This window comes from Apteryx mantelli, chromosome 2, assembly GCF_036417845.1.
Source record: "Apteryx mantelli isolate bAptMan1 chromosome 2, bAptMan1.hap1, whole genome shotgun sequence".
In the NCBI taxonomy this organism is placed as follows: Eukaryota; Metazoa; Chordata; class Aves; order Apterygiformes; family Apterygidae; genus Apteryx; species Apteryx mantelli.
This window is the reverse complement of record NC_089979.1, coordinates 148,058,872-148,076,692: the sequence shown is the minus strand read 5'-3', so window position 1 is coordinate 148,076,692 and position 17,821 is coordinate 148,058,872. Positions and strand designations below refer to the sequence as shown.

The window sequence follows — 17,821 nt, the reverse complement described above, 5'->3', positions numbered from 1 at the left end:
GAATGGCAGAGCTCAGAGGGTTGTGATCAGTGGCGCAGAGTCTAGTTGGAGGCCTGTAGCTAGCGGTGTCCCCCAGGGGTCAGTAGTGGGTCCAGTCTTGTTCAACTTCTTCATCAATGACCTGGATGAAGGGACAGAGTGCACCCTCAGCAAGTTTGCTGACGATACCAAACTGGGAGGAGTGGCCGATACACCAGAGGGCTGTGCTGCCATTCAGAGAGACCTGGACAGGCTGGAGAGGTGGGCGGAGAGGAACCTCATGAAGTTCAACAAAGGCAAATGCAGGGTCCTGCAGCTGGGGAGGAATAACCCCATGCACCGGTACAGGTTGTGGGTTGACCTGCTGAAAAGCAGCTCTGCAGAGAAGGACCTGGGAGTGCTGGTGGACACCAAGTTGACCATGAGGCAGCCATGTGCCCTTGTGGCCAAGAAGGCCAATGGTCTCCTGGGGTGCATCAGGAAGAGTGTTGCCAGCAGGTCGAGGGAGGTGATTCTCCCCCTCTACTCAGCCCTGGTGAGGCCACATCTGGAGTACTGCGTCCAGTTCTGGGCTCCCCAGTACAAGAGGGATGTGGCACTACTGGAGCAAGTCCAGCGAAGGGCTACAAAGAGGATTAGGGGACTGGAGCGTCTCTCTTATGAGGAAAGGCTGAGAGAGCTGGGCCTGTTTAGCTTGGAGAAGAGAAGGCTGAGAGGAGATCTTATCAATGTGTACAAGTATCTGAAGGGAGGGCGTCGAGAGGATGGGACCAGACTCTTTTCAGTGGTGCCCAGCGACAGGACACGAGGCAACGGGCACAAATTGAAACACAGACGCTTCCATCTGAACATGAGGAAAAACTTTTTCACTGTGAGGGTGACAGAGCACTGGAACAGGTTGCCCAGAGAGGTTGTGGAGTCTCCTTCTCTGGAGATATTCAAAACCCGCCTGGATGCAGTCCTGTGCAACATGCTCTAGGTGACCGTGCTTGAGCAGGGGGGTTTGGACTAGACGATCTCCAGAGGTCCCTTCTAACCTCAGTGATTCTGTGATTCTGTGATTCTGTGTTGTAAAGCTCTCTGTTAAAATCCAGTCAGTAAAATTCCATCCATTTTTTTCCTTAAAAGCAATGAGTAAAAGAACACCTTGCACTGAAACACTTTCCTTGTGGGACTGTTTCAATTCTTCTCTCTTCCAATGGGGGATCAGAATGAAATACTTAATTTAGGGGTTACAAAACTAAATCCGGACATCCTATTTGGACCATTTTATTCATAATGCTTCAGTTGCTCTCTGACTGATGGTGTCTCATGGGAAACAGACAAACCAGGGAACTCAAATTCAGAAGGAAAGGTTGTAATATTTCAGAAAATAAATGCCAAAATATGAGAATCTTTTTCAACAGAGTAATTCCAACTTGATAGACTCCTCATTTTTAGCAGCAGAAGATCAGAACTGGTCCCCAAATAGCTAAATGATATACTTATTCCTGGTGCGGAAATCACTAAGACTTTTATAGCATGAGTATCAGTGAAAAAGAACAGTCTCTTTGCTGTGTTATATCAGCATACCTTTGCTTCATAGATTTGTATTCACTGAGAATTTGAGGCACTGTGTTCAAAAGCTCAATAAAAATGAGGCAGCTATTAATATTGTACCAAACAATTCAGATTTGGTTGTGTGAGCATTTCCAAAGATTTTACTATAAAAAATAAAGTGTTAGCCATACCTAAACAATATTCTGTGATCTATTTTTTTCAGAGAAGCACCCATTTGATATAAAATATCATTCTTTGAATCCAGTGGGACAGATGCTGGTTCTTGATATCTCTTATAAAAGCCCAAGTTGTGCAGTATTCAAATTAAAATGTTTGCTAAGAGACCTGACAATCCTTGAAATATCAAAGGAGGTAGATTCCTCATATCCCAAAGGTATTAACCTCAAAATATTTTTTCACTCTTAATACACTCTTTTCATATGGAAAACAGGAGATATTTATTCTGCTTTTAAAGACAGCCGTTTTCTGAATTATTTTAAGAAATTCACTAACAGCACATTTTACTTTCTATCATATGTTTTCAAATTAAATAATAATAATTTAAAATCCCTAAAAGCCAAGGAATATAATTAAATTATTACCTTCATGTTTGCTTTCTTAGCTGATGAGCTGCCAACAGTATTCAGGCCTTAACAATTGAGGCACTGTTATTTATGATAATTAGAATTTAAAAATAACATACTTACGGCAAATGTTGGGGTTCTCATCTGAGTTATCTGCACAGTCATTTACAAAATCACACAGATTATCCTTTGGGATGCAGTACTTGTTGGCACATGTGAATTCCTCTAATGTGCAAGGTCTGTCTGGGATGAGCAAAGGGGAACAATCTTCAAAGGTAATATCATCCACTGCCACATCTCCCATGTAACTGACACCACGTTTTGCCCTGAAAACAACCTAATAAAAATCACAGATATTTCAGTAAAGCACTGATAGATATATAAAAGCTTGTATACGCAACATGATAGAACAGAGACTATGATGATCCTTGCAAGTCTTGCAATATGGAGCCATCAGTTCTTACTCCCAGAGCATGGTCCTGTGTAGGCACGTACCACTGCCTGTACAGATCTGTCACTATATTGAAGGACCACCATCTAACATCAACCAAGTACAGAAAAGAGAAAGAAAGTGACTAACACAAAAGATACTAGTCCCTGCTCTTCTTGAATTAATAGCAAGAGTTCCACTTACATGTGCAAAGTAAGCATGAAGAATATTAGTCTGACTCATTCATCAGTTATTTCCCTGGATGTAACAAGAATGTTAAAGCCTCATTAAAAGCCATCCCAGACAGATGATTGCATTCTCTTTAGCTTATCTCACAATTTTCTCCAATAATGTTATATTACAAGCTACTGCAATTTCTGGCAAACCTGAATCAGTCACCTTTACGTACCAGACAATGTAACTCATTTTAAAATATGTTCCAGGATGTCTCTCTTTTTTTAGAAGGATACAACTAAGCATGGTATACTCATGACTAAGTATCTCTAAGAGGCTTACAGGTCAGCTCATATTTTGAAGACAGCATGGTGCTCAAGAATCCTTTTTCATAAAACAAATGTAATTCTACTACACACTCAGGAGAAGGAAGTGGAATAGTTCTAACCTGAGTTGGATTCAAGGATAGAAGGGATTCTCTGTCTTAGAAAGGGACGTCATAATCTGATCGGAAATTTCTCATTCCCTTCAAAGATTTGTCTCCAACTCAGATAACTGTTTAGAAGGCCAAGAAGATGAGTTTATTGAATATGCAGAAGAGGAAGCACAGGATGTGTATGGGGCAAAAGAGAAATGATAAGGGGAAAAATGCGCAAGATAACAGTACCTAAATCCAGCTGACTGACTAGAAAGCACATAAAGTAAGAATACACACACCTGAAAACTGGAACGAATTCCTAAGAACACTTCTGCTCTGTTCCACTGTGGACCTTGGCTGCCACTTTGAGCCCACAGTCTAGAAGTCATGTTACCAATTTTACTGAGTACCTGAAAAGGAAATAATTTCAGATCACAAAAAAGTATTTCCAATGCTAATTCACTTCAGATTCATTAACATTAAACAATTTTGCTCCAAGTATCTAATATAAGTTATCCCTATATTGCCACATAATATCAAGTGCAAAAGGATTGCCAGTGTAAACCAACATTCTAAGAAAATTCTTCTTCAGGTTTTTCTGATCTCCTCAGGAACGTACACTCAGCTCAGGGCCTTATCCCATTAAATTATAATTTATCTCATTTATCCCATAATTTATCCCATTAAATTATCTGGGGTAAAAAATGGCTAGCCACAAAAAAAAATTGCTCAGCAAAAGGTCAGGGTCCATTTGTAAAACATGGAAAACAGCACTAACAACCAGAGTAATGAAGATTATAATAGTACATGCATCTATTAGACTGGATCAGATTGTGCCACTACAGTTCCAGGCTAGATTTAATATTCTGGTTCTATATGAAACAATCCTTTTTTTCTTCCTACAAATAAAAACCTGTTCTTTCCATCCATAGACCAAACTTCATCTGTTTGGACAATGGAAGACTCATTAATTTCTTAACCCCAGTGAACAGTCACTGAGCTGGGTAAAGCTGACACTTTTCCACATGAACACAAAGCCCTAAATATGTTTTGCTCTAACCTCTGGGGCATCCGAATTCAACTGAGCTAACAATAACGACAAGATGGAAGTTTGATGGTGTGTGTCAAGCTGTGTCCCCAGCCAGTACTCATACGGCTAAAAATCACTTCACCAGTTGCCTGAACCGCCTCTGCTTTCAAGGATTTATTGCTACTCTGTGTAATCTTCTTAGGGCAGCCCAGGCATTTTTCATCTTAATGAAAAAATGGCATTTTTGGAAAATTTATGCAGTCCCATGGGTGTCTATGGTACTGTAAAGCAGGTAAGTTCTGCCAAGCAAATAGCAGATCCCCACACTGAAGAGCTTTCAATCCAGAGGAACAAAAGAAGCAGGTGCAATATATTAAATAGAACAGAAAAACAAAGTGACACCTGGCTTTAAAGACAAGAAAGAAGCTGTTCATAGAAAACATGAATTTTAAGGAAAAAAATAGAAAAAAATAGGGATTATGGACATTATTTGAGAGAATAAGGGGTGCTGAAAAAGAAAAAAAAAACTCTTACACTCATATATACACTGTATATGAATACGAATATAGCTATAAATGTGTTTGACTACATAGGGATATAGACACGTACACACACAGTTTTATATATGCTGTAGATTACTTACCAAGGTTTACACCTTAAATCCAAGTCCTTCACCAGAAAGGCTTCCCTGTACCCTAATGCCCTTGGAAGCCGTATGTATTTTGATTACATTGTAAGTTGCTGAAAAAATAGCTACTTTGGTAGAGCAAGTCTACTTTGGTGGCAACAACTAATCATTGTTTAAGAAAGTTATAGAAACACAGCAAGGCAATCATTCAGGCAAATAGCAGATAGGAGAGTCTTGGGCATGTCCTACATGACTTTTATGGATTGATACAGACTAACATTCAAAAAAACAAAACTTGTACATTAAAAATGTGGTGGTCATGGGGGATGAGATTGACAGAAGAACTCCAGTAATTTTCAACCACAAAAAAGATACATTCATATAATACTGACAATCTTTAGAAGAAAATAATGACAGATTAACTAAATAACTTTATATTCTGGGTTATTCCTACATTCATTATTAACTGAAAAATTAAACAACCAAAAATAAACAATTATTTATAATGATTAAAATGCAAAGATTTTGTGATGCAAAGATTTTTTGGTAAGTCTTAAAATCCATTAAGTTAAAACTGATAGAGTGAAACAGTTGTCTCTCATGTTGGAATTGAGAAAAAAATGTATATACATTTGCCTTTTGTAGTGGTACCTTCACAGTGTGATACTGGAAATGACTACATAGGATTTGCTGTTACTTTCTGCAAAACACTGAATGGGCTTGCTTCCAAGTAATGTGGGTTCCTAGGTTTTACAGAAGCTTTGGGACACTGGAGCAAATGCAAGAAGCCAAAGGGAATCAACCTGTTCCAAGTGTTTAAACTGAGGACAAACCATCTTTACTCTATGATCATCTACTAATTCTGATTAATTAGAATTTGTCTACTTGCCAAGTACCCTAGCACCTGCATTACTTACTTGGGACAATTCAGTGATATTGCTGAAAATTGGTTCAGAAAAATTCATGAAAACCCAGAACATGGTTCCTCTGAACATTTAGCAAGTCACACATGTGGGGTGAAGGAAACCATGTCCTAATTTTCAGTTTTAATATCAATAACACATTTTAATTTCATCTTCAAAACAGCTGAACTCAGCCACCTTTTTACTGTAATTGCACTTTGTTATTCAGAGTAACTTGGATGTAACTAAGCTACTAAGAATTTATTTGTACAATTAAATTCACACACACTGGTCAGATCCTTGGCTTATGGATGCATTTGAAGTTCACTGAACTACCAATTTGATTCTGGGTGTGCATGTGATTGAGTATTTTATTCTGAATATTTTTACAATCAATTTCTGATGTTGTAGTTATTGTGTAAAATTCAGTGGAAGTCCTGTTATAGTTACTCATATTTATGGCATAAAAATTGTTGAGAACAATGTTGCTGTTTATTCAGTCCCTTTGCAGGAATTTGGTCTGAACCAATTAGATTTGCATTACATAAATGCTTTTATTCCAAAAGAAAAGAGTATGGGTAAGAAATCTTGCTATGTTTAAGTCCTAGAAATATCTCAGTTTTGCTTGTTTTAATATAATTAACCTTTGAAGAATATACATTAAATTTTCAAAGGAATAACATAACAACAAGCCAATTCTACAAAATTTCATCAGAATTAATCTGAATGCAATTATTTCTTTTTTAGTGCTCCCATCCCATACAGCCAAAAACCTTGATGTTCAGATATCTGCTGATGCTTTTTAGTGTCAAAGGTTATTGTGCAGTACAAGGCTTTTTCTTGTACAGAAGCCCCATCCATGGTATATTTACAAAGGTCATTTTAGCTTATAAAAAGTCACATTTTCCACAGCTCACTCAAGCTAATGCTTCCTTCAGATCATAACATATTGAGAGCAGTGGAGTGTTAGTAATTGCTCATTTTCATTTATTAGCAGTCTAGGCTTTAATGAAACTAAATGACTAGGCAAGAGTTTTCTCACAGGAATTTCAGGCAGCAAAAAACCTCCAAACCTTCTCCTTACCTGCAGAGAACCTACTGTTGCACCAATCATATGGTTCCAGAATACCATTTTGCATTTTGGCCCAGTAAGGGAGATGACTGGGGTAGCAATGTCAGCATTCTGACCAAATTTTCCAACTGAGCTGTCTGCAAACAGATACCAGCCTTCTTCAGTAAACCTGCTCAGAGAAAAAGGTTTTTCTTTATTTAAATAAAACATTTAATCATAATTACATTCTTGTATTAAAATGGCGATAGTTATATGGTTATATTAAAACCATATATAGTTTTATGCTTATATTAAAATGGTAATACTTCTTTATACAGATACAACACCTTCTAGCTGAGTATCTGAATGCTCTTTAAACAGCGTATTGCTAGAGTCTCAAAAAACCCTTGAAAAAAGCAGCTAGTATTTCCATACCACAGATAGGCAAAGCAAAATACAGAGCTGATGCTTGCCTTTACCCACTGTGTCATACTCCTGAGGGCTGGGGTTTTGTTGTTGTTGTATTGCTTTTGTTTGTTTGCTTGTTTTCCTCAGGGAAATCAGAGGCCTAGGCACAACTGGGGCATACATGGATGTCCTCCTGGTTTGGAGTCAGGAAACAAACAGACTTTAGGTGAAATTCTTTGTCCTGAGCTACTGGGGAAGATCAGGCTATTTTTGCAGTCTATCAGTAGCCAGGTACAGTATACCTCAGACTCTGAATGTCTGCAGAAGGGCTGGGACTACAGTTTTAGTATTTTGGGTAGCTAAGATTTGGCTGCTAAAAAACTTCATTTTCAAAATAAAAAGCAGCTGTTGACCAAACAGAAGATTTTGCTCTCTTCAGTGGAGTTGCTAGATACTCAGTACTTCTCAAAACAAAGAACATTACCAACAAGGACTTACAAACCTGACTATGGGACCTATATATTTAAAAAGGTCCTTACCTGAGAAATTTATACCAGGATTTCCCGGCTTTTCAATTCGCCTGTTTGACTAAATTATGAGCAACAAATGTGTAAAGTTGCACCATTACAGTAATAAGAAAGCAGAGTACATGCAGCAAGTATTGTCTGGAAAAATGTGGAGTGCCTACAAGGTGTTCAGAGACTGGAAGTCTTTCCGAACGGACAGTCAGGACTGTGATGGCACAGATTAAAAAACATATTTTTTCTTCACAATCCTGCTCCAAGTGTTTATCACCTGTCCCTAAAGGACTTTGGTGCCTGTGCTTTAAAAACTTAGTTAGATGCAATCTTTGCTGCAGCAACCCTGGAGTATTAAACAAATATTATAAAAGCTATTTTTTCAATAATCCAGTGCAGTCTCTTTGAAATCTCATAAGAAAATTGTTTCTTTAAAAAAATTACAAAATTAGAAAAAAAGTCACTAGTTTTCTAGACTCAATTCCTCTCAGATTGCAATGACTATATTGAATTCAACATGTACTAACCTGAATGATAAAATAACTATGAAATTAGCACATACAGGTTTATCATTGTAAACTTATAACAGAACTAATATATTACATCTACTGTATATAATAACTTACATTCAATAATCATAAAGCATACTAACATATATTAATTTAGGCCTATTATGCACCTTGGCGGTCAAGAAGAGACTGAATTCCATCCTGAATTAAGGCACTTTAGGAACAGCACATTCTAACTACTATAGTATATAAGGTAAAACAGGTTAAAACAGGGAATTTTGTCTCTGTGCTCACAAAGCAGTTTCTTCTGAGGATCTGATGCCCTTAATTAATGCACTCATCCTTAGAGTCATGTATGCAGTTACTTGTTTCTAATATGACCAGTGACAGATTGATAGTCTGCAAACAGCCTGATCTGCCCTGGTAGCCCACAGCACAATTTTTCACTCAGTATCTTCCTTATCATGTATAACCTACAGCTGGACTTCAGTGTACTTTTAAATGAAAATCATCTTTTCTTTCTCCTTCTTCATGGTTAAGAACTGCTAAAATTTCATTTTGTAGAAACATTAAAAACTAGTAATAGCCATTAAAACAGTAAATGGTCCTTAAAAAATCCTTGCAAATCAGTAGTTCATTCAATTTCTTGTTACACAAGGCATTACTTCCCCCCTCAGAAGCAGGTCTCCCTCAGACCCCCCCATCAGAAAAAAGGATTAAAAAGACAAATCTTATGGCCATATCAAACTACAGAAAATGCTTTGGTAGTTGAAAATAGTAGTCAATTTTGGTGGTAGAAAACACATGCATTTTGGTACAGAAATCCCAGGATGTCTCCTTCAGCAGGGCAACATGTAGTACCAACAGTTCCATGCCAGAACGGGGGCAGCACACTTGTTAGTTAATGAGCAGCAGTACATTTCTGTAGTCATTACACATTTGTAGGAGGTTTCCCAAAACCTTATCTAGCATGCAAGAATGAGAGAATTATTGTATTTGCAGGTATTGGTAAAGATGTGTGTGCAAAATCTCCACAAGTGTAAAAAGACAAAGGGGTGAATTACCCCCATAATTTCTCTTTAGCTAGTAAATATGATTCTCAGTTCTAAAATATTAATACATTTGTACTTTAAATTTAAAGCAAAGCACTAAAAGGTCCCATAAAATGAAGGAATTTATACAAGAAATGGTATGTCATTTTGCAGGTAGTTTCTTACATGTTAATTGGAAGACATGAGGTATATTTGATCGAAAAATGAAGACTTTTACATAAAAATTCAGTAGTGTGTGGGATGGGTTGCCCATGCACATAGTCTTAGATGGAAATCAAACACTTGCAAGAGAGTAGTAGTCATGATCAGAGTTAACATTTCTACTGCCACCCATAAAGTATAAAGTGTAACAAGGTATTCTACAGAAATATTATCTTCTTTTCTTATAACAGAAATTCCCAACACTTTATAACAACATTTTGTGTTAATAAACTACATACAAATAGATATTTTGAAGGAGGAAAAATATGTTCGAGAAATACATCTTAAAATGTGGGGCCAGACCTTCACCTGGTGCAGGTCAGAGAGTTACAAGCAAAATTACTGGGGATTGTTTACAAAGCCAAAAGGTGTCAGTCTGGTGGTATTCTAGGGGCAAGAGGAATGATCTGGAGAAAAGTGAATCTTCTTCACAACCTTATCTTTTTTTTCATTCAGAAGTAGGAGAAGTGACCCTGAAGTTTTTCTTTTATCACTGTATCCTGATGATTCACACATCTTTATAATTACGCTATATACTCACATCACCCCTGGGAGAGTAGCCTAAATATTTGGAAGTGAACTATTACAGAAAATAAGTGCAAAATAGAGTAAAATGTATGCAAACATTAGGACACTTAGGTAAAAATAATCCCGAACTAAAAAAGAAATAAGCTTTTCCTAATTGGCTGCATGTAGTAAAAGTGATGATCCTTTGAAAGTCACAGACATTGTGACACAGCAACAGTCACGCAGTCACAGGTATTTCAAGTAACTCTCCATTTGGTATATTCCCTTAGTTTATTGCTCTCCTTTCTGCTGAAAAAGGCTGCTATTTCAATATAGCAATTTTCAGTTTGTTTTTGTCCTTGGCTCTGCGTTTTCTGTCTGAGTCTTACTTGGACATAAAAGAATACTGCTTCTCTCTAGGTCTGCAAAAACATTTCAAACTTCAGAATTTACTCTGCTACTGGGAACTCATGCATTCAGTGGCCTGAGACTGTCAGCAGCATATGCAAAACAAAATTCAAGGGGGCTAAGTAAAAACTAGGAAGCAGAATGATAATGGGGTCTGAAACGCAATAGCACCACACCCCTCATACTTCCCATAATATTACATATTTAGTTCAGGCTTCTAGTGAGATTAGTCTGAATGAGCAGGGGAGTACAACTGGCACTATGAGGAAATGCAGGCAACCATCTCTTATTGGGTGTTCTGTCAGATCTGTATTTGCCCTGAAGGCAGACCAAAATCACATCACCCCATCTAGGTACTTCTGGTCCCATATTGCATTCTAAGATAGAAGATGCTGTTGGGATTTGTTTTGCCCTTATTTCATTGTTGCTGTAAGGTTATATTTAAAAATAGTAAACCTTATTAAAGTCCTGTGGGTGATACACTTGACTGAGTGCTATCCCATTAAGCAATGGGGGAGTATGTGGTTACAAAAACATTAAGGGAATGTGGAGAAGTAAGGGAAATGGAGAGACCAGAAGGGGCTGGATAAATGTGTACAGCATCCCTGTTTACATAACCTTCACACCTGTCATGGAAGTCTTTGCACTTACAATTGCAAGACTGAATACTTTTGGCCTATCCACGTTGTTCAGAGGAAAGCTTTTTCTAGTGCATGGAGCTGACATTAACTTGCTCACAGGGCAAAGCAATCTGACTGTCTTGAATTCTTTCCATTTGCCGGCAAAGCAACCTGCAGGGGATTTACAGGGAAATGCACACTGCTTCAGGGGGAAGAGCTTGGAGGAAGCAATAAGAAATCATTTTGTTTACACATGGTTGACATGCTAGAGTGTCTGTCCCCTCTACGGATGTGTCTTTTGTAGCAGAGCCAGTTAACATACATGCAATCCTCTGTTCAGTCTGTCAAGCTGCAACTGTTAAAGTATAAGATTTCTTTAGAATTGGCCAATACGTATTTTAAACCAGCCAGTAGTATGCTTCCAAAAAAGCACTCCCCACCTCATTTTGTACTTTTTTTTTTCAGATGAGTCCATAAGTCAAGGGGAACAACTGCTAAACAAGATATTTTTCAACATGTATAAGAGGGAGCAAACTTGGCCTTGCATATAGTGCTTATGTAAGGGCTGAAATTCAAAATCAAATGCAGGCTGCCCTGTCAGGGAGGAAGGCTGGAAGATCCCAGGATTGTTTGGAAAATTAGCCCACGGAAAGACTCTTAAAATGTTGGCAGCCACAGTAGATGTCATTAAAATGTTGATATTTACCCTTTGAAAGTAATTAATTTTACTTCTGTACTGCAAGCATTCCCTATATACAGAAATTCCTATAACACTGCAAAAATCCTAATTAATTTCAAAGGGTAAACGCCAATATTTTAACGGATGCACAGATTTCAACATAAGCAACTGGGCTACATTTTCATACTATGATTTTGTTAACAATTTAATATTGCAAGTGTCTTTTAATACGCAGTTAGCTAAGAACAGGCTTACATAGAAGTATCCTAGCTGTATTTCCCCCTTCAAGCATTCAGGAGAGCATAAGGGAACTGAATATGGTAACTGGGAATTAGCATTGAGGGAAAGATCTGATTTAATTTAGTGATGGACACCTAACTTCAAAATTCAAATAAAATAGGAATCTCTCAGGTTTTGAATGTGTCAATTCATCTATGCGACTTCCACAAAATGTTTGAGAATCTCTGATTTAAGTGCCTAGATGGACTTATCAAATGCACTTCATTCTTTGGTGTTCACTTAGAATGAAAACTAGATCTGGTTGGAAAACAACATCTCCATTTTGTAAATGAGTTCTGATTTCTTTCCAATTCTCGGCGATAATGAGAAAACAAAAGAGGCAAATAAGAGAATAAAAATTCCAATTTCCTTAGAGGAATAAGCACCCCAATGGTCTGCACACTGTACTAGAAAGGTTGAAATCCAAAAAACAGCAGCTCCCATATTCATTTTATTTTTCCTGGATATATATGTCTATAAAGGTTGTACAGCACTTATATAGCAAGTCAGAGACCCACAGACATGTTGGAGCTATTATGTATCTAAACCATGATTCTTTAGCTCTCCAACACAATCTGTCCAGGGTCTGCCTAGTCAGAGTGACCTGGCTATTATGGGTTTCTGCGCACACAGAAATCCCAAACTAATGGTCAAAAACAGTAGGGCTCTAGATGGCATGAAAAACAGCACTGTCCTGACAAAAGTGGCAGGATCAAGAGGTACTGGGCATACCAGCAGAGTGTAGGCCGTCAAAGCTTAAGTTCATGGTTTGAATCGGTCAAGGCAGTGGTTTCAATCTGCGTTTACCACATCCCAAAAACCCTTTATTGGGGTAGTGGGGCTGAGGGAGGTCAGTATCTTCTCTCCTCCATCTATTCCCTCTCCTCCAAGAACTTCGGTAACCACCTGACAGAAGTTTTGCCAAAGTTAAGGTGCTTTCAAGAGAATTTCAGTTTCAGCTTAGCTGTGATTTTCTAGTTAGAAAATATTGCATCAAAAGACTTCTGAGCAACATTCTGACATTATTGTCTCATAAGCTAAGAGGGAGTTAAAACTCTCCCCCTTCTCTTCCTAACAGCCATATTTTTGAAAAATGATTCATATTGGTGTAATATTTCTGTCTTTTAGTATGTCATCAGATTACAGTACTGGCATTTTAATGCCTGTTATATTCAACACAAAATGGTAGTAAACTGTTTACTTTGACCTTTCCATCACTCTAGCTTCATTTTATGTTGATTCCTATTATTTCTTGCTTATAGTGTCAGGGACCATATGATAAGAAAATTCTGGTAAAAATTTAAGTAGATATAAAAATAAAAGTCTATATTTCAAGTCTTTATAAAGGACCTTTTACACTTTCTGGCATTTGTGACGAAGGTTGCAACAGAAATATAAAGCCTCCAAAAGTCATTATTATGGCAGTATTCACAAGGAAATGGAGAAAGATATAAGCTAGGCTTAATCTTTAGTATGTAAATATAAGGTCTGATGTAACTTCTTGGATCAACCATAAAATGGGAAAGTAGTGTACACATTGTGCCTATAGCCCCATTTACTTGAAATATGGCTTTAAGGTGGGGAAAAACTACTGAAAAAGAGAGTAGAAACAATATAGAAATGCACTCATAAAAGCGTAAACCTTCTGTAAAAAACAAAAACCTTAGTAGTTCCCTCAGCATTGCATCTGCCTAGAGAAATCACAAAAAGATGATGAAAAAATTTCTGATCAGGAAGGGAAAACAGCTTAATGTTTTAGCACTCTTCGCCTTCCTCATACTCTGGGCAGCAGCTACTCAGTGCACTGACCATTACATGCATTATTTCAGCCAAAAGGTTGCATATGATGTAAGAAGTAGAGGGTAGTCTGTGGACAGTGGCCAAGGTTTTAGTGAAGATGCATAATGTCCATGAACCTGAAGGAAGTGTGCCAGAGCATGACAAGCTTTATGAAAAGAATGAGATAAAAATTAACTTGTTTCTTAACTTGTATCTGTGTTTGGTAGATATTCAATGTCTGCACCAGAAATAGTTTGATTCCTTATACTTTTCATATGATATAGGACGGCCTGTTACAGATCATAATATGTGAACAGATCTTTTACAGCCCCGGTCTTGCAATGAATGACTTGCACATAACATATTCATTGGCTTCAGTAGGGCTTTATCCTGAATAAAAAATTGCAGCTGTGAAGATATTATTGCAGAAAAAGAATCTGTATGCAAAATTAAAATGTTATGAAATGTGTAATTTTAAGTAATCTTAAATGACAATATGAACTCCAATAATCTAATTAATTCTATTGCCTGTATCACAGGAAGTTTTTCTCCATGAAACCCTTCTAACTGCTTAACTATTAATAAGTTTTCAATAGGCAATAATTCAAACCTGTATTTAACATCTAGAAAGAAAAAAATAAAATACTACAGGCTTTTCTTCAATGAAATTTAAGCATTCTGTAAAATTTTCAAGTAATTAAAAAGGAACTGAAAGTAAACGCGGGTCAGGAACGTAGCTCTTCACTTTAAGCAATATGTGATAAATTTAAGTTCAAACAGTGGTAATTTCCAAAAAGGTAAGTTCTTCTACCATGATTTGAAAAGTGCTGTTATATAGTCACCTCCCACAAACATTTAACATTCATGCATAAAGAACTCAGAATCAAAAAATATAATTGTCATACCATAACCAAGTAGAAGGAAGTTTTCTAGAAGGCAAAAGGATCCTTTCCAAAGGATATAATAGAGCTATTTCCTGTTACAGGAGCTATCCTTTGGCTGTGTTTATAGACAGTTAACTGTTGGATGCCAATAGACTTGGGGGGGTTTCAGTGTTTTAGGGTCAGGATTATGCTTCTAGAGCCTAGTTAAAACTTTAATATTCTGTTTATTTCACATGTCTTGTAGACCAATCACTAAATCCAAATTCCTTTAGTAGGCCTGAATATAGTATTTAGCATCAGCTATTACAAGAAATATGTGATAAGCAGTTATAGATAGAATAACACAAGAATATAAGTAATAATTTAGTACATATAATATATGAGTAACTACTTCAGGCAGTTTAGGACAATTCAGCACTAGTTAGGTTAAGTGGAAGTTACAGGATCAGAAAATACCAGAACTGGGGAACAGATGAGCCAGGGCTATCCAGAGGCAAGATTCAGAAAAAAAAAAAAAAAAATCTTGAGTGCTAAATAGCTAATAAACCTAATTTTTAACTTATTTAACTTTATATAAAAAGTGGGCTTATATGCAATTACTTTACACTAGTTAAGCTATTTTACTTTATTAATATAATAAAAAAATCTCCAGTGCCTCAACTGCGTTCTTCTGTCCTTGGACCAATGTTCATTCAGAGGTTTGCATCTGCAGATGCTCAAGCCTTGCTAAAGCTTAGTTACAGAACTAAGTAAGGTTTCTGTGCTAATAGGGACAGAAAAATCACTGTTCTTTAAGGCTCTCTTTTCTCTTTATTGTAAGCATCACTCTTTCTTCTTTTTACACTTTTTATTTTCCTCTATATTTACATAATCATTATTTGCATACATATCACCAAGGCATACAAATTTGCTGCTTTATATCTCTATTGCATTATTCATTATTTACTCATTGTATTGCATGCCAAAGTTGTTTTGCAAAATTATCTTCACCTGTTACTGTGAAAGCCTAGTCTCTTTGAGGAAGGTTCTTTGATCTCCCATGATTTCCCAGCTAACATCTCAGGGTCAGCACCTTCTCCTAAACACATTTAAAATGGGATTAGGTCCAAGGATGTTAATACACAGTCCTAAAGACAAAATTTTCTAACCTATCTAAACTTTGGCACAAAAATATAATACTGAGTTTCAATGGTTAACTGAAACTGAACAGAAACAAAGGTGCTTAACATATCAAACCACACGCCACATACTGAGACCTGTAATTTGACACTGAGATTAGAAAGGTGTTTCAAAGAAAATCACCATATATGTGAGGAGGAATTCTTGCACTAAATCAGAGTGCGTTATATTTATTATTAAATTCTTGGACTCAAAATTCTAAAACAAACATGCTCCAAAGAAGTGCTAAGTTCTTTCACCATGACACAAATTATACTACAAAATTTTTTTAGTATGTTCAATTTATGTCATTGTTTTAGAGAAAAGAATATGAATTCCAGAAAGAAAATGTGCTAGTAACAGCTTTCTCATGAACAAGGAATAACCTCTTCACAGAGTAATCTATTTTCATTATAAGATGAATCCCATTGTCTGGCATCATAATACACAGAGTTTAAAAATACTTTGAATAAGTTCTCTTTTTCTGGGCAAAACCAGTTTTGATTAAATTATAATTACTTGAAATGGACTAGTTATCTGATATCACCCTGCAGGTAACTTTTGACCATTAGCTTATACTTGCAAGTAATTAGTATTTCACAGCTACATATTTAAGTTGGACACACGAGCAATATGAATACATTTGTTTCCCAAATGAATTGTGCAGAACTTGGACATTTTCATCACACTTTTCACCCCATTTTTTTCCCCCAAAAGTATTACAATATTTGCTTCAGTTTCATTAAACTCACGGTGCAAAGACTGCTTTACCAAAAAAAAAAAAAAAAAAGTACAGTTTCCAGCATCTTCAGTGTGCTTTCTTTATCAACACATTGTTTCAGGAGATATTAATGTGTATTAACTAAATTACTCTGACAGCTATGTATGCTTGTAGATTATTTTTCCGTAGACTTTCATCTGAACTTTGACACTAAAGACAGAAGCAGACACTGACAAATGGATTATGACAAGCCAAAAGATAATATGAACCTGAAGTCTGATAATACTCCAGACTTATTCATTGAAGATGGCTCATTTTTTCTAAATGCTTATGGAATCACCCAATATTCATAGCTGAATTTATGGCTCCAATTCTAAAGGGACAGGAGAAGAGTACAGAAACCTTATGCACTGTGTCATGATGGAATTCTTTTGAGAGTGTACTGTGACCATCCTCACTTTATTTACTGGAGGTAGCCAGAGTAAATACTAGGTATTCTCAGAAAGTGATTTTAAAGCAGGAAGAAAAAAGATGAAAATGTGTATTAATATAAACATATAAAAATTAACTCAGTTTTTGTTGTATATGATTAGTTAGGACTTATATATGATACATCATTATAACTTCATATCAAATGACTGTCTTCAGTAGCCACAAATGAAACTAGTTTAGGGGACAGTCAGAAATAAATGACAGATTGTAAGAAAAGCTATACTTATAGGAACCACTGCTGTGTAAATGTAGAAAATATAGATGTATCTGCACTCATCTAATAAGATTAAAGAAACACAGTGCCTGACTGATAGTTCTACCTGTTTCTAGGTCAGCAACTATAACTGTCAATGTATTTTTTGTTTTCAATGTGGCAGTCACTTAGGAATTTTGCTCAAACGGCTGACTTAATCGAAGGTTTCCAATACAAAACAAAATGAGAACAGTCACAAGTCTCTTTGTAGTCTGCAGGGGATGAACGGACCCGAAATATGGAGTCACCCAGGACTATTGATTTTAGATCAACTTGCCCAATAGCTGATACTATCTATAACATAAATTTAATTTGACAGTCCAGCTTTGGAGAGTAATGATATTAAAGAATAAAATTTCTTACCCTTATAATCATCTTTATGCTACTTGATACTCTCAAGGTAGGAGCATATTCAATGTGGTCTGCTCAGTGCAATTGAAGATTTTTATTACCTTATTTCTCTAGATGCACTCAAGTCTTTATTCTGACCTAGCATACACCAGTTCAATTCAAGAAGAATCACAAGAACTGCATGCATATAAACACAATACAGGACAGAGCCTGTGATACATATATATACTAGAATATGCTGAATAAACTCTTCTTTACAAAGATAAA

The 17,821-nt window shown here is 36.6% G+C and overlaps 1 protein-coding gene across 1 annotated transcript in view; it reads right to left on the bottom strand.

Moving 5' to 3' along the window:
* The window catches only part of MALRD1 (MAM and LDL receptor class A domain containing 1), a 303,969-nt gene that overhangs the window by 183,553 nt on the left and 102,595 nt on the right, over nt 1-17,821 (bottom strand). Inside the window, exons 22-24 of the mRNA XM_013949322.2 lie at nt 6,769-6,925; nt 3,424-3,534; nt 2,226-2,439 (exon numbers count right to left, since the gene is read on the bottom strand). Of these exons, the coding sequence (XP_013804776.1) occupies nt 2,226-2,439; nt 3,424-3,534; nt 6,769-6,925 (482 nt within the window). The remainder of the gene's footprint in view (nt 1-2,225; nt 2,440-3,423; nt 3,535-6,768; nt 6,926-17,821) is intronic.